This window comes from Citrus clementina, unplaced genomic scaffold (assembly GCF_000493195.1).
Source record: "Citrus clementina cultivar Clemenules unplaced genomic scaffold, Citrus_clementina_v1.0 scaffold_3, whole genome shotgun sequence".
In the NCBI taxonomy this organism is placed as follows: Eukaryota; Viridiplantae; Streptophyta; class Magnoliopsida; order Sapindales; family Rutaceae; genus Citrus; species Citrus x clementina.
The window spans coordinates 23,289,159-23,314,992 of NW_006262339.1; the positions used below are offsets into that span (position 1 = coordinate 23,289,159).

The 25,834-nt window shown below is 31.8% G+C and overlaps 5 protein-coding genes across 6 annotated transcripts; 2 read left to right on the plus strand and 3 right to left on the minus strand.

The window, feature by feature from the left end:
- The first annotated feature begins 588 nt into the window (after window positions 1-588).
- LOC18047414 (B2 protein) lies at window positions 589-2,110 on the plus strand. The gene is made up of 5 exons (XM_006441739.2): window positions 589-961; window positions 1,048-1,148; window positions 1,264-1,347; window positions 1,475-1,585; window positions 1,730-2,110. Exons 1-5 carry the CDS (start codon window positions 598-600, stop codon window positions 1,769-1,771), a joined length of 702 nt encoding a protein of 233 aa, XP_006441802.2. The 5' UTR covers window positions 589-597; the 3' UTR covers window positions 1,772-2,110.
- Window positions 2,111-3,055: 945 nt separating this feature from the next.
- Window positions 3,056-7,892, plus strand: LOC18047415 (vacuolar protein sorting-associated protein 9A). 2 transcript variants are annotated; one of them, XM_024188723.1, is made up of 8 exons: window positions 3,056-3,324; window positions 3,407-3,554; window positions 3,950-4,120; window positions 4,282-4,461; window positions 5,614-5,881; window positions 6,192-6,311; window positions 7,034-7,279; window positions 7,572-7,892. In XM_024188723.1, exons 1-7 carry the CDS (start codon window positions 3,206-3,208, stop codon window positions 7,273-7,275), a joined length of 1,248 nt encoding a protein of 415 aa, XP_024044491.1. In that variant the 5' UTR covers window positions 3,056-3,205; the 3' UTR covers window positions 7,276-7,279; window positions 7,572-7,892. The 2 variants fall into 2 exon arrangements, with proteins under 2 accessions (XP_024044491.1, XP_024044492.1); XM_024188724.1 differs by lacking the exon at window positions 7,572-7,892 and having other exon boundaries at window positions 6,987-7,066.
- Window positions 7,893-7,896: 4 nt separating this feature from the next.
- Window positions 7,897-11,146, minus strand: LOC18047416 (probable beta-1,3-galactosyltransferase 8). Its single transcript, XM_024188722.1, has 9 exons — window positions 11,025-11,146; window positions 10,258-10,578; window positions 9,920-9,984; window positions 9,641-9,834; window positions 8,967-9,224; window positions 8,753-8,840; window positions 8,518-8,643; window positions 8,283-8,392; window positions 7,897-8,193 (listed from the first exon to the last, which is right to left on the minus strand). Exons 2-9 carry the CDS (start codon window positions 10,513-10,515, stop codon window positions 8,045-8,047), a joined length of 1,248 nt encoding a protein of 415 aa, XP_024044490.1. The 5' UTR covers window positions 10,516-10,578; window positions 11,025-11,146; the 3' UTR covers window positions 7,897-8,044.
- Window positions 11,147-14,349: 3,203 nt separating this feature from the next.
- LOC18047417 (probable beta-1,3-galactosyltransferase 8) lies at window positions 14,350-16,867 on the minus strand. The gene is made up of 8 exons (XM_006441743.1): window positions 16,667-16,867; window positions 16,336-16,400; window positions 16,054-16,247; window positions 15,337-15,594; window positions 15,104-15,191; window positions 14,872-14,997; window positions 14,608-14,717; window positions 14,350-14,519 (listed from the first exon to the last, which is right to left on the minus strand). The coding sequence occupies exons 1-8, from the start codon at window positions 16,865-16,867 to the stop codon at window positions 14,350-14,352; spliced, it is 1,212 nt and encodes a 403-aa protein (XP_006441806.1).
- A 7,293-nt stretch (window positions 16,868-24,160) lies between these two features.
- LOC18047418 (ethylene-responsive transcription factor ERF023) lies at window positions 24,161-25,214 on the minus strand. The gene has a single exon (XM_006441744.2). The coding sequence runs from the start codon at window positions 25,124-25,126 to the stop codon at window positions 24,536-24,538; it is 591 nt and encodes a 196-aa protein (XP_006441807.2). The 5' UTR covers window positions 25,127-25,214; the 3' UTR covers window positions 24,161-24,535.
- Window positions 25,215-25,834: the final 620 nt, after the last annotated feature.

The following is a 25,834-nucleotide window of genomic DNA, read 5'->3' on the forward strand; positions in this document are numbered from 1 at the left end:
ATGATTTTAATTACGAAATTCATAAAAGATTAATTACATGGTCTTTTATGCTCCAGGGTTAAAATTGACTTTTTAAAAAATTTCCGTTACATATTAACTGAGTTTTAACGGAATGGTGGGAAAATGCTAACAATTTAAATGTTTGGTGGTAAATTGATAGTATGACCAAACTGTGGTACTGACATGATGTGTCAGAATACCTTTGGTGGGAAAATGATAATATCCCAAATTTTTATATTGATCGGCAGCCACAAGCTAAGTAGTCACTAGTACAAAATGGAGGGAGACGTTTGATTTCAAAAATCAAACCAGAGTAACAATAATGCTTCCTGCAGCGACTTTTAATACTTTATATTTAAGTGCATCGTAATGTTTGCGCCTTCTTTGATTCAAATTTTGAGGAAAAGCTACAAGAAAAAGAGAAAAGCAAAAAGGACCCATTTAAAGACCGAAAGCGCATGATGAATCATGATTCATGCCCCCCAAAAAAAAAAAAATTTAAAAATTAAAATTAATCAATAGACTTTAGTTACTCTTCACACAGATATATAAGTGACATTTATAGTGCAAACACACTGTGCATGCATATGTCTCCTCATGATGAATTCCATCATTGGAAGTTCAATATGGCAACAAAATTTAGAGTATCAACAGGCCAGGGCTTCCTTGGACAATGAGCACGAAACCTGGGGGAATACAGCGGCAAGGCTAAATTCCGTCAGTCATCTCAGAAACGAGTCGATGGACAAAAATGTTGATGATTATTACTATAGAAAATTTTGTTTCAATGATATGCCATCGAGAAATTTATCAGTTAAAATGCATCCGGCGACTGATCATCATAAATGGTACAAGACATTGCCACCGGGAGAAATGCTGCCGAGAAATGAGGTTTTGGGAGGTTACATTTTTGTTTGTAATAATGAAACCATGCAAGAGGATCTCCGCCGCCAGCTCTTTGGTAATATTTAATTTTTGCAGATGTTCGCAACAGAAAAATGTTGTGTATAAATATGTACAATTTTTTCATACAAATTTTTATTACAGGGCTTCCACAGAAGTATAAGGACTCTGTAAGGGCAATAACTCCAGGATTGCCTCTTTTTCTCTATAACTATACGTCCCACCAGCTTCATGGAGTTTTTCAGGTTCATTTTAAGTACTCTTTGAGAATTTTGTTCAATTTACCAACTATTGACTTTAAATGAAATTGGCTATTTAACTAATCCGTAATAAAATTGATGGTGTTTTCTAAATTGGAAGGCTGTGAGTTTCGGAGGATCAAATATTGACCCAACCGCATGGGAAGACAAAAAATGCAGAGGTGAATCTAGATTTCCTGCCCAGGTAATTAACAGAAATTAAATTAATTAAGTTCGATTATTGATTAATTATCCCTCTAATCTAAAAGTAATTAATTTAAAGAAACTTATTACGATAATCTTATGTATTTATGAAACTAAAATTTCATCAGGTTAGAATTAGAATCAAGAAGATATGCAAGCCACTGGAGGAAGATGCTTTTAGGCCAATACTGTATCACTATGATGGTCCAAAGTTCAGATTGCAGCTTTCTGTGCCTGAGGTATTAATTAATTCTTAATAATATTCATACCATATAACATTATTTTTAATCTGGGTTGCTCAAGTTTCATCACTTGTATAAACAATATATAGTTTATTGCATGATATATATATATATATCTTAAATTTAATCTACAACATGCAGGCACTTGCATTATTGGATCTGTTTAAAGAGGAGGACATTTAGAGGGGAGAAAAGAAATGATTTATTCTCCATTATTAAGTTGCTTGAAAGTTTGGAAGTAGCAAAAAATAATATTTAGACAACAAAAACAGCTGCAACGGAGTAAGGAGCAGAAAATGCAATTTCCCATGGAATAGCAGATCATTGTTTGGGAGCAAGTGTAGCAATTAAATGAAAACAGACAATGAGTGGAAAGCATTTTTACTTATTCATATTATTTAGAGGATAAAATTATTTCTTGTATAACGCGAAATGGCTAATATTGAACAAGTATGCGTTGTGCTAATATAAGATGTATGTACAAGATTGGGGGTCAACTGTCGACCATTTGTTTCCTTAGCAGTTGACACCTTCCGATATCATTCTTGAAGTTAAGGATTTAAATCTCTCTTATATAATTATAAGAGTAAAATTTCTTCTGATTTAGAAGCAGCCATCTTCATTCTTTTTTTTTTCTTAAGTAGATTTATGGCTTGAGTTTGATTATATCCAATCAACTCGCAGCAAGCTTCTATTCCATAAATTGTCTTATGACTTGGACTTGGACCTTATAAATTTAGTAATTTTCCATTTTACCTTAAATTAAATTTTTTTTTTCTATTGTCCGACTCTTAGAAATTTACCCTTGGTTTTTGACTCTTCGAATTTCTACTTACTACTTTATGTTATTGCAACTTTGCAAGTGATACTGCCTAATGCATCAATCTAATATGATCATGAGTGATGCTAAAAGCACCTCGTGAAATTCTAAACAAAGTACAACTCCTCCATTGCATGAAATAGGTGTGGTAGGAGAAAATTTTTAAAATATATTAGAGATACCATATCAACTATATCATATTTTCATTTATTTTTTAAAAACTAACATATAAGTACATATAAATAATAGTTTTATTAAATTTAATTACACATGTCATATTTATAATAATTAATTATATTGCTTCAAATGTACCATATGCTTTCTTACAGGGGGTCCATGATAGCTTCACTAAAGATTATAGACAAATCAATATTAAGAGAAATATTTATATTGGTTGTGTGTATCATCGCTTCAGCAATAGAAGCCTGCAGTTCGGACAAGTTACGTAGGATACTCACACTTGAATGAATATCATCATGGGACACAATGATTTGATTTAATGGAAAGCTTCTATTGGTCGGGGCACTGTCTTAGCGATAAGCAACATGTCATTTGTAAAAGCCAACTTCTGGCCAGGCCCGGCCCATTCGTTGACCGTTTAATGTAGTTAAGAATCACGTGCGAAACCAAACGGTCATCTCCATTAATCTTCTTCCAAGTCTCGAACACATCAAATCAAAATCGCAGCAAATATCATCAACTCTCCTTTTTAGCGTAATGGGTTTAGCAAAATCACAATTGTTGCTCAAGCCCGCATTTACTTTCCTTTTCGTCAATTTCACCCAAAGCATTTCCAAATGGACACTTCGTCGTCGTCGTCGGCGTCCGCCGCCGCTCCCTCAGCAGTGACCTTCTACGATTTTCTCGATCGCATGCGCAACCCCGCTTCCCTCGATCTCGTTCGCTCCATCAAAAGGTCTTTTTTTTTTCTTTAATTTGTTTTTTTGCAGTTTATTTTAATTTTATAAAAAATTAATTTGTGTTGGGTTTGATTTCAGCTTCATAGTATCATTTTCATTTAACAATGCGAACCCCGAAAATGATGGCAAAAGAGTTCAAGAATTCTTCACGACAATGGAATCTGCTATTAAAGATCATCCCTTGTGGGCTAATGCCACCATTGAAGCTATTGAGTCGGCTATGGAGGTAATTAATTTTTAAAAAAAATTAAGATTTTCTTTAGTGTGTGACTCTTATTGTTGTCCTCTGTATTTAATGAAATCTCATTTAATTTTATGTACTTGGGGACTAATATTTACAATGACCCACTTACTTATGAAGTGATTCCATTACCCATTTTAGAAGTGATAGCATATAGAATCCTGAACTCCGATCAACCTTGTTTAGCTGTTCGAAACTTTCAGTGGGTGGCTGGGTGCATGTTGTCTAAATTTAGAAGTGTCACTAATTTAGGCAGAGGGTTTCTTTATCTTTTATGCTTAAATCAGTTTTTGTGTCCCCAAAAATACTGTCCACCTAGGCATCTAGGATGCTCTCCATAATTCTCATGTGAAATTTATGCGGGTGTGTGCGTATTGCAGGGTCTGGAGAAATATGTCATGACAAAACTGTTTTCTCGGACATTTGCATCAACTTCTGAAGATGTGAAGATTGATCAAGAAATTTCAGAGAAGATATGTTTGCTGCAAACCTTCTTGAGGCCTGAACACTTGGATATACCAACGTTTCTTCAAAATGAAGCTTCGTGGCTGGTATGGCTTCTAACCTTTTTCTTGCATGGAAGAGGGTTGTTTATGCAAGTGACTGTGGCTATAAGTTTATGAATTTATATCTTTAACTTTTACCGTCAATGTGTTTCATCATCTATTACAAAACTATTGTTATAGTTTTGATATTTTTTTTGTATTCCCAGCTTGCCGAGAAAGAACTGCAGAAGATCAATGCTCTTAAAGCTCCTCGTGAGAAGGTTCTTTGTATTATGAATTGTTGCAGGATCATCAACAATTTGCTTCTCAATGCATCTATTTCGGAAAATGTTGAGCTGGGAGGAGCTGATGACTTTCTTCCCGTCCTAATTTACATTATCATCAAGGCAAGGTTTCCTTGGTAAATTGCCATTCCGCCTATCATCACTTCCCTATTTTGAATTACAGTTCCTCTATTGTGCATATTTAGTCTGAAATATTGAAGTTGGCATTCATGATAAAGTTTTTCTTGAGATCTTTGTTTGGTGAATATGTTGTTTGTTTTTAGCGACTTCATTTCTTACCTTAAAGAATATTAAATTGAAATCATATTTTGACTTCCACATTCTCAAATTAACATTCAAATTCAACACTTGTTAAATTAGTGGCTTGCTATGGCCTTTGAGATACTATGAAGATATAGAGGTCATTTTGTTCGACCTTGTAGGAAAGAAGCAAGTTAAAAGAACTATTGAGAGGATGCATGGTCATCTGATAGAATAACATATTCTTCAATCTTCACTGACAGACTCTTACATTTTCATGTTTTCAAATTGATTGTCTTATTGAAATCTATATTAGCCCAATATTGAAGTTTTTGTCTGGAGTTTGTTGGTTGCCGGTAAACAATTAAATTCACGAAACATTGTTGGTTGGGGAGTCTATTTTGAGCATGTTGTTTCCATGTCTCTGCAAGCTTGCGAAGTCCCCTTTTTGTCCTTATTAAGATATATGGTGGCTTATACTTCCTATTAGCAGTTGGAAATTTGAAATTGAGTTCTTGAGGAACATGAGCGAAATGGAAATGCTGAATTTTCATCTGCATTAGTTTTTTTGGAGAGTATCTCTTTGGATAACTCTGACGATATAGCCGGTTCTGGAACATTCACTGTTTGGTCATCTTCTCTTGATAATTGAATTTCAATTGATTGATTGATGAGACATCATTTTCTAAGTTCTTTTGGTGAAAATTTATTTGGAAAGCCAACTTCTTCTGGTATATTAGACTGAAACTTGGATAAAGAAAATAATTTCCCCCCAATTGCTTAGTTGATGTTATTAGGATCTTTCATGGATTAATTGCTTTGAGTTAATCACTCATAAGTATTTGTTCATGTTTGTTGGTGTTACCAGCTTCAAGATCAGTTTTGGTCATGTTTGTCGGTATTATCTACTTCATGTTCATGTGGGGTTTTCGATTCTTTTTTTCTCCTGAGTTCTGTCAGAAGTAATGATTGATTTAACATAAAGGGCTGATAATTTTATATTGTCATTGTCAGGCCAATCCTCCTCAGTTGCATTCAAACATCAAATTCATTCAGTTGTACCGGAGGCAGGCAATGCTTGTTTCAGAAGCAGCTTATTATTTCACAAATCTTGTCTCAGCCAAGACATTTATTCTTGACTTAAATGCTAAATCACTTTCTATGGAGGAAACTGAGTTTGAGAAAAGTATGCAAGCTGCAAGATTAGCCAACAAAGTTACTCTTATTGAAGAATCAACCACCTCAAATGGCATAAAAACCTTAGGAGAGCAGGGACATCCTGGTAAGAATACATGGTGAAACAAGTAAAATAGCTTGTATTGTCTAGTGGACTTTTGTTTCTTGCTCTCTGTATTGTCTTAATGTATTAAAAAGATTATGTTTTGTGCCAACAAGATTAAGAAACAGAGTTGATTTGAAAAGCATATGGTGGATATGTGCCTGGTCAAAATTGTTTGACTTTAAAACTTCTTGATATGACTTCTATTTTTATGTCAAATCCATATATTTTGGCAGTATTTGGATAATTTTTTCCATAGCTTAATACTATGCTAGATTTTATTACACTATTGACTTGTTAGTGATCAAATCAGAGAGGCATGACGTCACACGAATAGAAGCCTCAGCCATGTCAAATGACAGAAAATCCTTGGAAGAGCAGAGACGTGTAGGTCCATCTCAAAGAATATACGGCAACAATACAATTACAAGTGGTGAGCTTCAAACCCCAAAAATATCTGGTGGTATGTAACTGGTGAAAATCATTGGTCTTAGACTTATAAATCTATCTTTCTAAGTAAATTGCTACATCAAGAATTCAGGATGTAGGTATACCTTATTTTTCTTCTGAGGAATGGTAAAGATCCATGCATCTATTTATCTCAGACATACATTAGATATTAGAAATTATCCAATCTAGGATCCTGGACTTTGTTAAAGTTCAGAAAAGCTATTGCGGTGTAAGAGTGTAATGTTATTATATTATATTATACCATATGTTGTAATAGCTTTCTCGGACTTTAATAAAATCCAGGACCTTGGACCACATCAGTACTCATTGGATATACTATATGTATTTATTAGCGGTATATTAAACTCCCCTTAAAAATTCTATCTTTTTCTGTAAGTTATTTATTTAAATATATGTATAGCCTAATGGAAATCCAATCTCTTCCCACTCATGCAAGTGGGGTTCGAAAACCCAGGCTGCTTGTACCAACTCAAGAGGCTTCACCACCAGTAAATTCTTATGTTTCCTAGACAAATATTATTTTATTCCTTATGAGAAACATTATTACTAATCTATCAGCAGTAGGAATATTTTGTTCTAGATCCCAAATCCCCTTTTGACAAGTCAGTGAAATATTTCTGTTTCTTACAAGGAACAGTATGCAAGATTTTGTCACAGATATTGACTTATCTATGATGGAATCAGGTGGGTATGGATACCCTTTTATGGAAGCTGAGGCCAGTCAATTAACAACTGGTGATGTGGAGAAATTGTTGAGTGTGTACAAGGATGTGGTAAGAAAATATACAAATCTCTGCAGGGCTGTTAGACATGTCTCGGTGCCCATGACAGTCGCTCCTATTCCGCATTTTGAAGGAAACAATAGCTCATTCAAACAGCCTGCTACTAAAACAAGTGCAAGTACTGATAGCAAAAGAGAGGAATGAAGAGGTAAAAATTTGTTCTTGTTCAAATTTCTTTGTTTAGACTCGCTGATTTTTGCTGTTTCTTCTCATAAAATCACAAAAATGAGCAAAATTTGATCACTTGAAAACTTAAAAATTTCAGTAGACAATGTTTGTCATAGTCAATCTAGTTACAGGCTTACAGCTGTTTCATGACTTTAAAACATGCTGGACAGAGAAACGTTGTAGCTTCTAGCTTTCTCGCCTTATGAGTTTACAGTTTTCATTTTTGACTAACTTTATAGGGTTTAATCTGAATTTTTCGTTTGCACTTGCAGGTTTTGATCAAGATTGACATGGGAATTCACAATTAAATGGCGAAACTAAAAGGTGGTAAGGTAGACAAATGTCTCAATCTATACAGAATATGTGTCCTGAGAGATGGCCATCTTTCTGGGCACTTTCTATTGTGCCGGTTTTCCTTTTTTATTTTTTATGTTATATTTTCTCATGGTAGTTTGTAAGAGCTGAATAGAAATTTTCAATGCTGTAGCATCCAGTGCTATTTTCTCATGACCTTTAATATCACAACTTTTTTCTATCAAAATGAATGCTCTCTTCAAGTCATCAGTTCTTGAACTCGAAAACACTTTTTTTTTCCCTCAAGTTTGAAAAAATATTCCATGCATGTAATAATATTAGTGCCTCTTTAATTCCCTGTTATTGGAAATATAAAACCTCAAATTGTCGTTTAACTGTGTAAACAAAACATGAGGAGTTGAAGAAACAAGAAATGTGTAAAACTCAAAGCTCAAAAATCAACATTCCAAACAGTATCGTCTCCTTCCCCACAAGAATTGTGAACAATCTTCATTCTCTCTACTGATTTGCATATCCCACTGCACGACCAATCGAATGATGCCACGCATGCATTCCCTGCTTTTGCCTTCCACTCACAATCTAGAAATACAATAAGTAAATGTGATAACATCATCATTTAATCAAGGTCCATCATCAATCAAAGGGTCGGGATTGAATTATGATCATACCTGGAGGTGTCCCACAGCACATAGATCGATCATCTACATGTTCAACTTCCAAGCCAATGAACCAAGAACCCAGTGATACATCCTCATTTGCATATCTATGCAATATTGGCCTGCCATAGATTATTTAAAAAACAAAAAATGAAAAGCGCATATCATACTAAATATTCTAAAATGTTAACTTAATATTCTATTTTTTAAGAAAATAAAGTATGAATGTCCGCATCAGAGAACTGACAAGTTAATAGAGATGTAAGCAGCAAGATCCTTAGAGATGGCATAGATTTGGCCAGTTGCATGCCTGAAATATTTGTTTCCTTCTTCCCCAAATTTCCAATACTCTGGTTCATGATATTTCACCCCTCTGCCTCCCCAAAAATAAATAAATAAATAAATGAAAATCATAAACTTAAATAAATCATTTCACAGACAACAAAATGTCTACGGATAGAAGCAGAAAAGTATGATCTCACTTTTGAGAAAGGACCGGTCCTGACTTCATGCATCCAATGTAAATCCTAGGTTTGGATTTGTGATTTGCAAGTGTATTCACTAGCATGCCTGTAAACAAAGTAAATAAAAAATAAAATCATTATTTTTAAGTGTATATTAAACTCGTTCGGGATTTTATAAGTTGAAACGACCAGGATGTACCCATTTATATATTTGAAATCATAAAGTACTGACCTAGATTGACATGGACATCATCGTCAACCTTGACATAGAAGTCAGCATCCCAAATTGAAATAGCAGTTGAGAAGTACAGTCTGGTCTTTGTAGAGAGTTGATGGTATCCCTCCACATGATTGAGCCTAAGAAAGTCTTGATGCTCAGCATCTTCTGCATCAATTGCTTTATCAAGTACACCTCCTCGTGTTGCACTGTGGCCTATTACAAACCTTATCACTATCCCTTTCTCTTTCTCCATTCTTCTTAATTCTTCTCCTGCAATAACCAAAAGTTATAACTCATTCTATGTATGGTCATTATATTGATCAACTCTAAGACCTATTGCTAAATTATTAAGACCCTTTCTCTAGTGTAAACACCTACATATTTTAAAATATATATTTAACTTACATATTGCTATTTAACACATACACACCATTTTTTAGCACAATTTTTTAGTACAAATACTACTACATAAGTCAAAACCACTTAGAAATGCGGACATTTATACTTTTTTTATAACAATAACAAGTTAAGCGGCAAAAAATTAAAGGATCTTAATTAAATTGATAGGAAAGATGTGAATAATAATATTTAAGCTCAAATTGTAATGCACGTGAAAAATTTTTAAGGGTTGTTTCATAATTAACTTGAGAAGAGGAAATTAAGATGAATAGATAAGGCTAAAGAACCTGTAGGCATCCATGAGGATCTAACTGAGTCTCTCCTTTTCTTGCTGCTAAAAGCGGTATTAATTCCAACAACCACAAAAGCTCTCTGCAAACTGTGATTACTTGCTATGCCTAGTGAAGTTTGGCCATCATTGTGACTTGTTCTAGCTACTGCTAATTCCATTTCCAATGCCGAAATTGTTTTGTCGAGTGACCTGTATTAATAACAAAAATCAAGAAAATAAAATTAATTATCAAATTTATAAAAAAGTAGAAGAAATTATATGTATATACTCTTACTGAATAGCTTGGTGAGTCCTTTTGACCTCTCCCATTACATCTACAGATTTTCCTCCAACAGATTTCTTCATAAAATTAAAAGAAAAAAAATTAATGAGATATTGATATACATTTAGACCGATTAATATAAAGAATTTGATACACATATACCAATCAAAATTAAGGAATTAATCTAAACAACATAGAAAGGAGACTTTTATCAAGTATCCATTCTCAGAAAAATCACAATCTTATAGCTATTTATTTGCATAACCACCTAAGTAATTAATTGTTTTCTAGTTCACACACACACATACAGACATGCAATTTCCAACTATGTCGCGATAATTGTGAACTACCAAAGGCTTATTGTCATGATGATCACAATCACTTGTAACTTCATCGGCTAGCTTGGTGACATGATTGGGAAAATTGATTGGAATTTGTTGATTATTGTCCTGGTGGAAAGTGTGAGTCCATGTACTGAAAAATGATCCTGCAAGAAAGCAAGCAATACAAAGCGCCAAAAGTGTTTTTCCAGAAGCAGCTTTTGCCTTCATTTTCCTAGAATCACTTTCAAGCTGCTGCTGCTGCTGCCGCCGCCACCCTTTGTGCATCAAATGTTACTTCTTTGAAGATAGCAGCAGCTTAATTGTCTTTGTGGCCTTTAAAAGACTTTCCTTGAAAACAAAAGAGAAAAGAAATTAAATTCAATGTGGGAAAGCAATAAATTGAAAGCTAAAGAAAATTTGATCTTCAATTAGCTAATTAATAATCTCTATGCATGCATATATGCCAAATTTATGAATTAGTTCAACCAAATGAACTTGAGAAAAGTGAAGAGCTTGTTCACATGTGATGTTAAAAATTTTTTCAAATTCTTAATTAAGATCATTCAAAAAAAGAAATTAAAAAAGTCAAATGCAAAGAAAAAAACAAAACAATTGCATGACTAATAATTATGAAAACCTTTTTTTAGCAAAATGCACGTCTTTTGATTAACTGATGCCATATGTATGCATTTCCCAGATCTAGGAAAAATTAAATTTCTCCAAAATTTACATAACAAACTCGAAAATCTTATATACGAAAAATAATTAATATACATACTAAGAAGCTACTATACCTTTGAAGAAAATGAACGATGATTGGAAAATGCCCTGATGGTGAATGGAAAATGATTGTAATTATTATAAAGATGAAAAATATATTGGCATCCTGAACAGGACTTTGCATATATTTATTAATAATTCCTCTATATATAAGGTTTCTTCAATTAATTTTCATGGGATACAATTAATGGAAGTTGAATCATAATATTTTCATGATTCAACAAACTGTCCGCTGCTAACCAGGAAAAAAAAATTGCTGTATTTTATTTGAATTTCTTATTTGTTAACATTTGCGTGTGTACTCAAATGTGTGCCTATTTGAATTGTATTTTGTTTAGTAGTTAACAATTTTGGTGGGTTGATTACTTGATTTGTTGATATGATCACATGAAACTAAACAGGTTGATGAAGTGTTGGATAGGCAAAGGAGATTTTCTAAATTTTGTTTTTACTCTATTTAAGTTATGAAATACTATTACAAAAATGTTCTTACCTGAGCTAAATCTATGCTCGTAATATAGTTTGTTTGTCATCACAAATTAATTATAAGGTGTCATAGCCTAGAAGACTCTTTTGAGTAATTCAAAAGAGTTTAGAGAACTTCAATCATTGGGATAATAAGGGGCGGAATCAGGTGAATACCTGAGGGGAACTGGGCACCCTGAAATTGAAAATATGGAAGACTCTAAGCTTATTTTATGTTTGTCCCCCTTAAGTTTAAAAAAATGTACAGAAAGGTCTATCCAAGTTTATACGGTTATACCCCCTGAATCTACTGGTTTTATATTATAGCCAGCATAAGTTTATGACTTGTTTAATTTGGTCTTCCTCAAACAGAAATCCTGTCTCCCCAAACCCTAGGGACAATTATGGTTAGAGGCAGTGGTGAAGCTCAGAGCCTCAGAGAGGCTCTCAGGAATTTTTTTATTTAATTACAAAATTATCCTTATTGAAACTTGTATAAGAATTTTTATTCTAATTAGTTGTGTTGTCTCCTACCTATTATCAAATTCTTGTCCGAATTTATTATTTCAGGGATAAATATGTATTATCCAGACAATCTCAAATGATATTTAAAACTAATATTTTTAGGGATAAGGCTAATTATGTTTCCCTTTATTAGATGTGTTTTATAATTTCTTATTAATAAAGTTATCTTGTGTTTGGGGGATATAATTCAACAAGACCAGCCATACCCTGGACGAGGAGCCAACCTCCTTTTAAGAGAGCAGATGGGCAGAAGTCTGGTAGCAGGTTTCCACGAGCAGGAATATCCTGCTCGTTCACGAGGACGCCCTCCTTTGGACCATAGCACGAGTTAGCCTCCTACTAGGAGCAGAGAGCCATTCCTACTAGAGGTTGGAGTTAGCAGACCTAGTCCATAACGGTTAACGAGACGTGTACTCCTATCCGAGAATCTAGGCACGAAGCCCACTCAGCCACAACTACGATAGTCAAGCACCCACTTTCGAGAGCTGGGGGGAGGTGATAGACGTGGATCGTAAGGGCAGTCAAATTCGAAGGAAGGCTATAAAAAGGTAATCAACGAAGGTAAAAGGGTTAGACTTTTTGAGATTAGAGCTTAGGAAAAGAGTCTTTGACTGAGAAATAGAGAGAGAAAAATTGGGAAGTATCCGATTCATTGAGAGATCATAAAATAGCCACAAGATTGGTGGTCGTGTTTCCCAAAAAAGTAAACCTACATTTCTGACTTGAGTCTCAGAGGTAGGGATGGCAATGGATTGGATTTGATCCAAGATCCACGTGATCCAAATTCAATTGGATTGGATTTGGATTGATTTAAAATGGATTTGGATCGGATTTGGATATCGATGTGCGGATCTAAGACGGATCTGGAGCAGATATGGATTTATCTTAATATCTAAATCCATATCTATATCCACTCATCTTTTAATTTTATTTTATTTTAAAAGTTTCTTAATAATTGTGGAATGATAATGATAATAAATTTTATTCATAGCATATTAGTAGTATTTACTATGCATTTAAACTCTTAAAATTTAAAGGTTAGTTTTGTAAATTTAAAGGTCAGCCAGCCTCAAAGCATGTACATGCAATATTCAAATTGCAAGACAAGTAATATAACCTGGTAATTTATTTTATTATATTGGCCAAATAATTTTTAAGGAATATAGTTATTCATATATTTAGTCAAATATGGTCATAATAAAATTAATAAAGGACTAAATATAAATCATATTTAATTTATATGTCATTATCTAATGTTGTAGGAATGAGGGTAGGTGTATCGTGGATACTAGAATGATGAAAGAGACAATAGAATATTAGATTGATCTTACTCCTGCAATTACTTCTGAATGATATTTTATTATCTTTCTTATTTGTTGTTTTGGTGTAAAAGTATAAGCTACAATATTTATTATATTTTTGAGAAAAATTATATAATTTATTTGTTATCAATACATTTTAGCCTTCAATTTTCAATCCAAAAAATTATTACTTTTTTATTACTGAATTTTAGAATTCATGACAGATCTAGAGCATATTTGGATTTTAATTTTTTTTTCAGATTTAGAGCAGATATATATATTTATTTCTTTTTTGGATCTGGATATGGAGCGAAAAATATGGATTCATAACAGATCTGGAGCATATACGGATCTTGATTTTTATTATGGATTTAGATTTGGAGCAGAGTAGATCCAACCCATATCTGCCCCATTGCCATCCCTACTCGAAGGGTTTACGTCGGGGAAACACCCGACGTGCTCTGACCAGTTTTCTGTATGCGCAAGAGTCTGCTGAGAAGAAGCCTGGTGAGGTGTTACTCTACTCGGTTAAAAGGGTTGAGGAGAGATCCTGGTCGTCGACGAGCAGAAACCAAAATCTTGCATCAACATCTTGTATAATAAAAAAAGCATTGAATTAAAACAAAAAAAAACCCATCCAAGAAAATGTTGGTAACTTCGCCACTAGTTAAAAAGATTTGATTCATTTATCCTCATTATTATATGTGCTAGAAGACTCTTTTGAGGAATCTAAGATTGTGTAATAAAAAATATATATTTAGCAGCCCAATTGTAAATGGGTGTTAATGTCTACTTCGTCATATTAAAGGGGGAATGTATACTTTTAGAAAATAAATTTAAATAAAAACCATTTGTGAAGCAATTGTAAATGCCTCCATATATAATTGCTTATTAAATACAAAACCTCAAATTTATTACTTGTCGTTAAAGTTTGTCTACAAAAAATGATGTTTATATATATTTTTTTCTGATAATCAAAAATTAATAAATTTGAAGAAACAAACAAAAGTGTCTAAACTTGCGTGCTTCTCTCTTTCCACATAAACCACTAGCTAGCAATCGAATGACGCCAAAGATCAACATTCCAAACAGCACCATCTCTTTCCCCACAAGAATTGTGCACTTCTTTCATCCTTTCTACTGCATTGCATATCCCACTGCACGGCCAATCGAATGACGCCACGCATACACTCCCTTCTTTTGCCTTCCACTCACAATCTAGAAAATTCAATTAACAAGGTGATGAAAACGAACATCATCCTTTGATCAAGGTCCATCATCAATCAAAGGGTCAGGATTGAATTACCTGGAGGTGTACCACAACACATCGAACGATCATCTACATGTTCAACATCCAAGCCAATGAACCAAGAACCCAATGATACATCCTCATTTGCATAGGTGTGCAATATTGGCCTGCCATATATTATCAAAACATACGCAATTAATAAATAATTTCCAAATCTGAAATTAACATTTTATAAAACACAAATTTATTCACGAGTAATTCAAAGTGACATTAATATTTATATGTTTTATAAAATGCGAATATCCGCATTAGAGAACTGACGAGTTGAAAGAGATGTAGGCAGCAAGATCCTTCGAGATGGCGTAGATTTGGCCAGTTGCATGCATGAAATAATTGTTTCCTTCTTCTCCAAACTTCCAATACTCTGGTTCATGATATTTCATCCCCCTACCCGAAGAAAAAATAAGTTTAAATTCAAAAGATTATTTACTTCGGTGCATGAACAACAATTCTGAAGCTAGAAAAAATTAAATATACAAACTCACTTACTCACTTTTGATAAAGGACTGGTCCTGACTTCATGCAACCAATATAAATCCTAGGTTTGGACTTTTGATTTGCAAGTGTATTCACTAGCGTGCCTATCAATTAACAAAGTTAAAACCAAATAAAAATTTGTTATCACTTGAAAATTTTATTTTTAAAACTCATTCGAGATTTTATCTATTGAAGCAATTAGTACCCATAAAAAATTAAGATCGTAAAATTTCGTAATAAAGAGCAGACCTAGATTGACATGGACATCATCATCAACTTTGACATAGAATTCAGCATCCCATATTGAAAAAGCAGTTGAGAAATACGTTCTGGTTTTTGTAGAGAGTTTTTTGTATCCCTCAATAAGATTGAGCCTAAGAAAGTCTTGATGCTCAGCATCTTCTGCATCAATTCCTTTATCAAGTACACCTCCTGGTTTTGCACTGTGCCCTATTACAAATCTTATCACTATCCCTTTCTCTTTCTCTATTCTCCTTAATTCTTCTCCTGCATTGGGAATTTTCATTCCATGTAAAAACCAAAAGTTATGATTGATTCCATGCATGATCTTACATATTCTAATCCAAACATCTTGCTTAAATAAGAGCCCTTCTTATGTGTCGATGCTTGCATATTTAAAATAATCATTTAGTCTATATAACGTTATTTGGTACATAAATTCAGTTTTCTAATACCAGTTTTGCATCATTATTTATAAATCATACGCTACTATATTAGGGTCATATCTATACTTTAAAAAGTGCTAATGTTTGCATTTTTTTAATAACAATTTAACTAGTAAATAATCATATTTAAAAAATAATAATTAGAAAAGTTTAAATTAACAAAGTGCATGCGTATAATAGTGTTTAAGATCGAATTGCACTATAATCATAGAAACTAAGATCTTTAAACATTAAAAAATAGGTAAAGAGAAATAGATATGCATTAGAAGAGCTATCGAACCTGTAGGCATCCATGAGGCTCTAACTGCCTCTCTCCTTTTCTTGTTGCTAAAAGCTGTGTTAATTCCAATAACTGCAAAAGCCTTTCGCAAACTTTGATTACTAGCTATGCCTAGTGAATATTTCCCATCAATGTGGCTTGCTCTAGCTACTTCTAATTCCTTTTCCAATGCTGAAATTGTTTTGTCAAGTGACCTGTATTAGTTCACACAGAAATTCATCAAGAAAATGAAACTGTTAACATTATCAAATATCGAAGAAATTTTATATATTTCTATCTTACTGAATAGCTTGGTGAGTCCTTAGGACCTCTCCCATGACATCTAAAGATTTTCCTCCAATCAATTTCTGCTTAAAATCAAAACAAAAATAATAATAATTAGTGTGATTTTGATACACATGCAGACCAATTTGATACATATAGATATTTCAAATTGACATAAAAAGAATCAAATTAACAAATCCCAACGGATGAGTTTATTAATTAGGATTAGTACAAATAATCAAAATTTTTATTCTATAATCACAATCCCTATAGCTACGATATTGATTTAGTTGAAACAAATACATATACACATGCAATGTCTAACAACGTCGCGATAACGATGAACTACCAAAGGCTTATTTTTGTCATGATCACAATCACTTGTGACTTCATCAGCTAGCTTGGTGATATGATTCGAATAATTTATTGGAATTTGTTGATTATTGTTCAGGAAAGCGAAAGGCCATCCCCTGAAGAATGATCCTGCAAGAAAGCAAGCGATGCAAACAGCCCAAAGTGCTTTTCCAGAAGCTGCTGCCTTTCCCCTCATTTTCATAGAATCGCTTTTCAAGAAGCGGATACCACGGCCATCCTTTATGCATCAAACCTTCCAAAGCGGATAGCAGCAGCTTATTGTTGGTGCCCTGCCGTTTGAAAAATTTTCCATGTGAAAAAAAAAAAGAAAAGAATTCAAATTTCTACAACAAGAGAAAAGGGGAAAGAAAATCGAATTTCTAAAGGAAATTTGATAAATTGTTAGCTAATAATCTTGGATGCATCATTACCAAATTTTCCGGATAGCAGCAGCTTGTTGTTTTTGCCCTGACCTTCGAAAATTTTGCATGGAAATAAACAAAGAAAATGAATTCAAATTTATTGTTAGTTTCCACAAGAAAGGGGGAAATCTAAAGAAAAATTGATCAACTTTTGGCTAATAATTGATTTGGCATGCATACCAAATTTTCAATTCATGTCAAAAATTTTACCATCAACTTTTTTGAAATTAATTTAACCAAATGGACTTGGGAGAATGAAAGCTTGATCATCATATGTGATGTTGAAACAATTTGTTAAGATTCTTGGTTAAGAACATTTTCTTTTTTGAAAGATTAATTAAAAAATAAATAGAAGGAAAAAAAAGTTAAAAGTAAAAGAAATGGCAAAGACAGGAAAAAAAAATTGGTAATTTTAGCATGAATAATGAGAATCTTTCTTAACTAATATGAAGGTCATTTGACAAACTTATGTCAAATGTATGCATTTCCTGGATTTGCCAAAAAATTATCTAAATGTACATAACAAACCTGAAATTTTCCAAATTTATATATACAGAAGAGAAATATACTTGGCAGCCTATTAAGAGGAATTTGCATATGTATAGCATTATTCCTTCATTTAACTTTCTTGGAATATGATTGACGTAAGTTGAATCATAATGTTTTCATGAAACAAACTGTATGATGCTAAAAGAAAAAATAGAAAGAAAAATTGTTGTGTTTTGTTTGAGTTTCTTTCTTGAGAACAATTGCGGTACGTACACTCAAAATTGTCTGCATAAATGTGTGAGATTGCACTTCCTTCTTAAAAAAGTCAAATTTTATAGGGAAAATGATATCTACACCTTTAAGATTTGGAAAAATAGTCACCAACACACCCAAATTTTAAAAAATGGACAATAAGATTCCTCTATAACCATTATACCCTTTTATCTTTATTATCCCAAAAAATTGAAGGTAAGTGACATTATATTTGTTTTTATATATAAAAAAAAATCTGAAATATAGTTCTTATAAGTTAAAGACTTTAAGTTTTATAGTTCAAGAAATAAGTATATTTAATTTAATGATATATTTTTGAGATATAATATATATTTCTCATTCAAACTTTTTTTTTCTCAGACTAAAGTCACAAAAATTTATTTTTTCTATTCAAATGCAAATGTTTGAAAATCATACATAAATTAAAAAGATAAATAAGCAAATTTGAAAAAAGTATAAATTAATAAAATTTCAAACTTCTTTAACAAACAAACTCTAGATATCCCAACTAAGGTAGCATTCTTTTTTTTCTTTTTTTTTGAAACCTAAATGAGTCTAAATTTTTCTAAACTATGAATAGGTCTAAATACAAATACTTTAATAATATATTTATCTTTTTTAATATTTGAATATAAGTGAATTGCCTCTATAAATAAAAAACTTCTTAAATATGCTTATTTGACATTTACATCTTTGCAAATCAAAACAACAAAAGAGATTAGATTTTATAGTTTAGGAAATAAATATATATTTTATAGAGATGTTTTTTTAATATAATATTTACTTCTCATATAAAACTTTCTTTGTTCAAATAAAAGTCGGAAAAATGTTTATTTATCTATTTAAATATAAATATTTGAAAATCATACATAAGTCACAAAAAACAAATAAGTAAATTTTTAAAAAAGATATAAAACTTGTAAAATTTCAAACTTCAGACATTTAATAAACAACACCTTATAAGTAAGCGTAGCATTCTTGAAAATCCCCCCTCCATCGAAGTATAGTAATGGAAATGGAGTATTGATGAAATTCTAAATAGGAATGTATGTGGTAATGTTGCAATCTCCCTTATCTCGTATATTTTCACTAATTTATTAGTTATCATCCATATATCGTTTACCGTTTTACGGTTACAAGTCAAAACGAAATTACCAATCTATTACGCATCTGAAATTGTATGTTCGCTAATAATCAGGCACGTTGTGATTATGTAAAAACAATCTGTTATTTGGCGTGCCTAAATTAACTCAAAACACTTTTATAGTTAAAAAGTTGTTAACCATCAAACTTTTTATAACTAATTTAACGATCTTATTACGCATAGATTAACTTACTCTTCAAATTGTATCCTGTTCAAATAACTTAAGTTTTATTTTATTTATTTTTTTCCCAAATGAATCAAACTCCATTTGACTTATTTTTTATAGCGTAGTACGTTTAAAGAAATTTTTTTTTATATTGTTGGGAGCTTTGTTGTGCCTGAGTGGGTGGCTCTTGTTTTAGCTCTCTTTGATTAAGAGTTGGAAAATGGGCGTGCAAGGGCTAAGTTCGGCCAAGCCCGATCTCGACCCAACCATTATTGAATTAATCCAAGGCCCCAAAAAGCCCAGAAATTCGGTGTTTAATCATATTTAGTGGCTTTCAAATTGGGCCTTATTTGTTTTCGATTGGCTGTTCAATAACTCAGTCTCACTGATATCAATAGTCACATGGAAAATGGTATTTTAAATTTCATAAAAACTCAAAATGATTAGATAAAAGAGGAAAATCATTTAAAAATAGATCAATAAAAAAAATAAACCATTAGGGCCATGCTTGCAATATTTTCTATGAAGTGGTGCTTGATGTGGAAAAAGATGAGAGAAATTTGTCTTTCTCTCTCTACCCACCCACTCTCTTTCTTCCTTTTTTTTTAAAATTTATTTCTCTCATCTTTCTCTACACTTAACAATTTATTTTCATGTGCCGGCCATTGACATGAGTGGCTCACTTCTTGCAACTATTTATTGGTGAGATTGATAAAAACATGATAAAGATGTGATAGAAAAGTAATAAGAAGATAAAAGGGGAGAAATAATTTTTTTAATATTTTTTTTGTTTTAAATATTGCTATTATTAACTTATTTTTATATCTGACGAACAAAAATACATCAAAAGAATTTTTTGCCCTTATTGAAATATGTTTACCGTTTATTTTTTAACATCACGGAAATAATGGAGTACTATATAAATATTAACCATGCTAGTGGTAAATAGCAATTTCTTCAAATGAAATGTGGCATATTGTGATTATGCAAAAACAGACTACTACGTTATTAGCGTGCCTAAATTAACTCAATACTTTCATAGTTAAAATGATCTTAACCATTAAATTATTTAACTAATTTAACGATTTTTTATTACTCAATAGATTAATCTAGTCTTCAAATTGAATCCAATATTTTTCTTCCCAACGTTTGTTGACTTAATGCAAAGGCCCAGGCGAAGCCAAGCCAAGCCCTTTGTTAAGGATGGGCCGACTTTTTCGAACCCAAGTTTTTTATTTTTTTTAAAAATAAATTTTTTAATTTTTAAATACTTTTTTTCTGAGAATGTTCTTAGTACTTAAAAAAGAAAACAAGATAATGTTCTTAGTACTTAAAAAAGAAAAATAAGATAAACTTTTTATTATTTTTAGTGTCTTTTTAATCGGTCCTCAACACTTTTATTAAAAGAGTGGTGATATTTGATCATTTTATTTTATATCGTCACCCTCAATTTCTCAATTAACATTATTAAAAAATTTAAAATAATCTTTATCTCTCATTATATTCCATTCAATCTCTGCCTTACCCTTGTTATAATAAATATTATCCTTCTATTTCATACACCCTACTGAAAAAACAAAAAAAAATCTTATTAAAGAGGGAGAGAAAAAAAAGTTGTAATATCTCGTAATCTTTATCTTCGTTATTAAAGTTTATATATCCATAAAAAAAAATTCCTCTATTAAAACATTATTAAGTTGATGACTCACGCCAAGAATTTGACTATGAGGACGTGCTAATTTCCTTTCGAATCAATATCAGTGTACGTGCAATCATATAGTTTTTTAAAACTTCTTTTTTTGTCCCCATCGCAGGCGTGGTTCTATGCTATAAACACTTGATAAGTGCTTGCCCTCTATTCCAATCGTTTTTGGTAGATAGATCCCCATCACCTTCTTTGTCGTAGCATGGGGTGCTGTTTACAGAACTTGGAATTTATGAATTGGGACATAGTTATTTACATCTTCCCAAGTTTTTGTTGTTTTTACTGAATGAATAAATTCTTCACTCCGATTGTTCTTCAATATTTGAAAAATCAAAGTGGTTCAACTTAGTTAATATTATAGTTTGAAATTGCACATTGTTGTTCAATATTTGAATGAAATATTAAATTATTAATGACTTTATTCAACTAAAATATTCACACAAAAAACTTGAATACAACTCCTATCAAAATGTCTACTATTTTTACTACAATTAATTAGATCTCACGTTACTAAATGACTTCTTTAGCTTCTAATAGTTTTGTATCCCTCTAAACTAATTTCATCCATGATTACAAAAGTTAAATATATAATATTTAAGATGAGACAACCGTTCAAAAAATTAAAAGAAAATAAAGTTTATAAAATTAGATTATCTAAACTAGAATAGCAGATGAGTATATCTAAATATTATTTACCCTTTTAAGTAATTTAATACAACAATAAAATAAATATTAATAGGGTAATGCTAAGTTACATGCATGTACCTTACAACCCTCTCACATGAATAGTGTATGAATACTATTTATGTGAGAGGGTTGTAAGGTACATGCATGTAACTTAGAGGGATCCATATTAATATAGAAGATTAGAAGTTATCAAAGAGCGTTGATGAGATAAAATTAGGATCAAATATGTCCGTTAGAGATGGCCAACGGACTGGACAACACGTGACACAACACGGTATAGCATGAGTACGTTTTGTAGGGCACGCAGCAAAGTACAACACACATGCAAGTTAGGCTAGATTAAAGTCACATAAAAACCCCACAAGAAGGATGTTTCATTTCTTAATAAAAGATAAACTTGCCACTTGGGCTTGTAGTTTAGTGGTGAACCATTGCTTTTAAAGTCAAGCATGACTATAAGGGTAATGATTCGAGTCTCCGTAAACTCAACATTTCTTAATTAAAACATAATTGTGTGGAGATTATTTGTAACATCTTTTTTCATTGTGAAATATAAGTTGAGTAGAGATATATTTCCTCCGTGAGGGGTATTTGGATGGGCATGTTCTTTATAGAATAAAAATGTAATAATATAAGTCCTAGACATATATATCTGATTGTAAATATCAGTGCAATAATCTACTGTCATATCAGTTGTAATATCTGTGTAATATAGTAACCCGATGCTTATCAGTTCCAAAAAAAATAAAAGATAAACTTAAAAGTTTATGATTTACAAATAATTTGAAATTCAATCTTTTAATAGATTTTATTAGCACACGTTTTTTAAATTCATTTAATTCTTTATTTTAAAAAATATTTTAATTTTTTTATATTTATAATTTATTAAATGAATAAATGATATCATAATTTTATAAAATTTATGTATTAATATTATTACAGATTATGATCAATTACTCTATGTAAGTCTAAATTAATAATTAAATTAACTGTAAAAAAAATTATTACTTTTGTTGTTAAGTATTAAAATTCTACTATGTCCAACTTAGTATTACATTCTATTGAATTTAACTAAAAGTACATGAACTAAATATATATATATATATATTGGCTTGTGAAAAATATACGAACAGTTTGACATGTTCTCTTAAAAAGATAAAAAAGTAATTGTATTTTTTTTAAGGAACGATTAGAGATGGCTAACGGGCCGTGCTGTGCCGGCCCAGACCCATCAAAAGAAGCTCACGCGTGCTCGTACCGTGCCGTGCTCACTATTCATTTCGTGTCGTGCCGTGCCGTGCACACACGTGCTCGTGCTCGTGCCCACTCGTGTCGTGCCCACACATGCCGTGCCTAAGAAAAATAACCCACTAAACGTTTTTATTTTTTTTATTTTTTTAATAGCATATGCTAAGTTGTTGTCTTATTTTTTTCAAGCTTATATATATATTTTTTATCCATATGCCTTTATTTTAATTTAATAGAATAAAAAATTCAAAACTCAAGTCCATATTCAATAATAATACATTAATAATAATAAGAGAATGTAATATTAGTTGCTAAGTTTGACTCTATAGTATTAGAATTCTTTTTTAGCACTTAATAATAATAATAATAATTTTTTTTAAGGATTAACTTAATTGTTAACTTAAAATTACTTAGAATCATATATCATAGTTTATAATAATATTAATACATATTTATAAAATTATTATATTTATAATTTTATTTATTAAAATCATGTTATCAATTATTTATTTAATAAATTATAAACATAAATCAATTATAATTTTTTTGAAACTACAAATTAAATAAATTTAAAAAACTTGAGCCAATAAAAGATATTAAAAGATTCAATTTCAAGTTATTTCTAAAATCATAAACTTTTAAGTTTACTTTCATTAAAAAATAAAACGTACTTATTGCGTGTTTTTTCGCGTATCGTGTTTTGACCCATCTCTAATCGTGCCGTATTTTTAAAACTCGCGTGCCTAATATCTAAACCGTGCCATACTGCGTGCTTTACCAAAACGTACTCGTATAGTACATACTGTACGAACACATATCATATTCGTACCGTTCGGCTAAGTACCCGTACCGTCCGGCCCATTAGCCGGCTTTAGGAACGATGCAGCACAATTTCCAACACAACATACATGTCTAGCCTGGACAGGCCTAAGAAAAGAAACAAAATAAAAAATGTATATTTAACATGACACGACACGAACACAAATACACATAGACTTTTTTTGAAGGCCGATACCATCCTTTGGCCATCTATAGTTCTTGCTCTCATTATAATAATGTGTTTTCTTTAATTATCATTTTTTTAATACTGTTATCATCTGAGACCCTTATGCCGTGTACATTGATTTACTACATCGTCTAATTTTTTAAATTATTTTTAATATTAAAAAATTATCTACTCTAATTACATTTTGTGAAGAAAAAAATTAACACTTCCCAAAATTTTAAATATTTTTTAATATTAAAAAATTCTTAATTCCATTCATATTTTGTAAAAAAAAATTATTTCCACTCAATTATTTTATAATTAAAAAAAATTAAAATTAACTTCCATAATATTGTTATAAAAACTCAAAACTCTTACCCTTACAGTTTCTCCGATTCCAAAAGGCCATTTGAACTCTAATTCTCACTTATATAAAAAATTCTGCCATCCAGATTTAACTTCCCGTACAATTGGAAGGAGTGACTTGAGGAGGATGGGACATAAATTTCATAAAAAATCAAAATTTTAAAAAAAAGAGAGAGAAAAACCATCTAAAAATTAAATGAATGATTTTTTTTTTTTAAAAGGAGTGACTTGAGGATGGGACATAAATTTCATAAAAAATCAAAATAAAAAAAAAGAGAGAGACAAACCATCTAAAAATTAAATGAATGACATTTTTTTTTGAAAAGGCAAAGTTCTTAGTTGTTGAAATTTATAATATTTTACACAAAAAAAAAGTCCTTTACAATTCTAAACAAGACCCCAGTAGAAAATTATCATCATCCATCCAACAATACAGCTCCCCAATGTCCGAGTCAAATCTGGGTGGACTCGGCAATGGCGCCACCTTCACTTCATCAGACGCCGTCGTTTCCCTTTCCCACCAATCTCCACAGTCTGGTTCACCACCCGAACCGCTGCATTCCGACTCAATCCGGTCGCCCATCTCTACAAGAGCCGCAGCTTTAGCGGCTGCTACCTGTATGTCTTTCCTCGAACAAGACTCCGGTCGAGGAAGCGCGCCGGCCGAGGCCGGAAAGTTAAGAGTCGCCAAGTTGCCTTTTAAATAGAAAGCCGCAGAGTCATAAGCCCGAGCCGCCTTCTCGGCTGACCCAAATGACCCGAGCCATATCCGGGTCTTTTCACCTGGCAACCGTATCTCCGAAACGTAGCTGCCCCACCTCCGTTTACGCACTCCCCGAAACGGCGTGTCGTTTTGGCGTGTCCTTTTCTTTGAACCCGGTTTGGAGGTTGACGAACCGGGTTGAAGTTGTGAGGGCTCTTGTGTTTGTGTCGTTACAGACATGAAGAAGAGAGTGTTTGTATGAAACATTGAGTGGGTAATTTGCGATTTTAAATGACGGGATTGAAAGTGGGAATTGAAGTGAAGATTAGCTGGCAATTGTAGGGTGATGATGTAAGATGGATTCAATTTTGGATTGAAAAGGACAAGTTTCCAAGTACAATTTGGATGTCAATATTTGAATGCATGTGATGTAATTACCATATTGACCAATTGTTGTATTAACTGAGTATTTCCTTTTTCAATTAGAGATTTAAGTTTCTCAAAAAAAAAAAAGAAAAAAAGAAATAGAAATTTAAGTTAATAACTTGACAATCTAATACCTTTTATCGTAATTGGTGATAGATTACCAACAATCCAGAGAATGGCCTTCCACCCTTTTAACAAGAGAATTGTTTTTTTTTTTAAAAGAAAAAGTTCATGTCTAATGCATTATTTTATGAATTTTAAAATTATCAATTTACTTCTGTTTTATGAATAAATAGAATTTAATACAATCCAATTTAATTTACATAAGCCAATTAGACAAATTGGGTTGGATTTTGAAATTTTAATCTACATCATCATTTCGAATTTTTGTTAATTGTGTGGATTGAATTGAATTCTAAATAACTTATTATTTATTAGTATTTTTTATGGTTATTATTTATTAGTATTGAATCATATAAAATCTTAAAAATGACTCGTGGTGGAATTTTCAATTATTTTTCTATCTTGTTTCTTCTAATAATCTTTTTA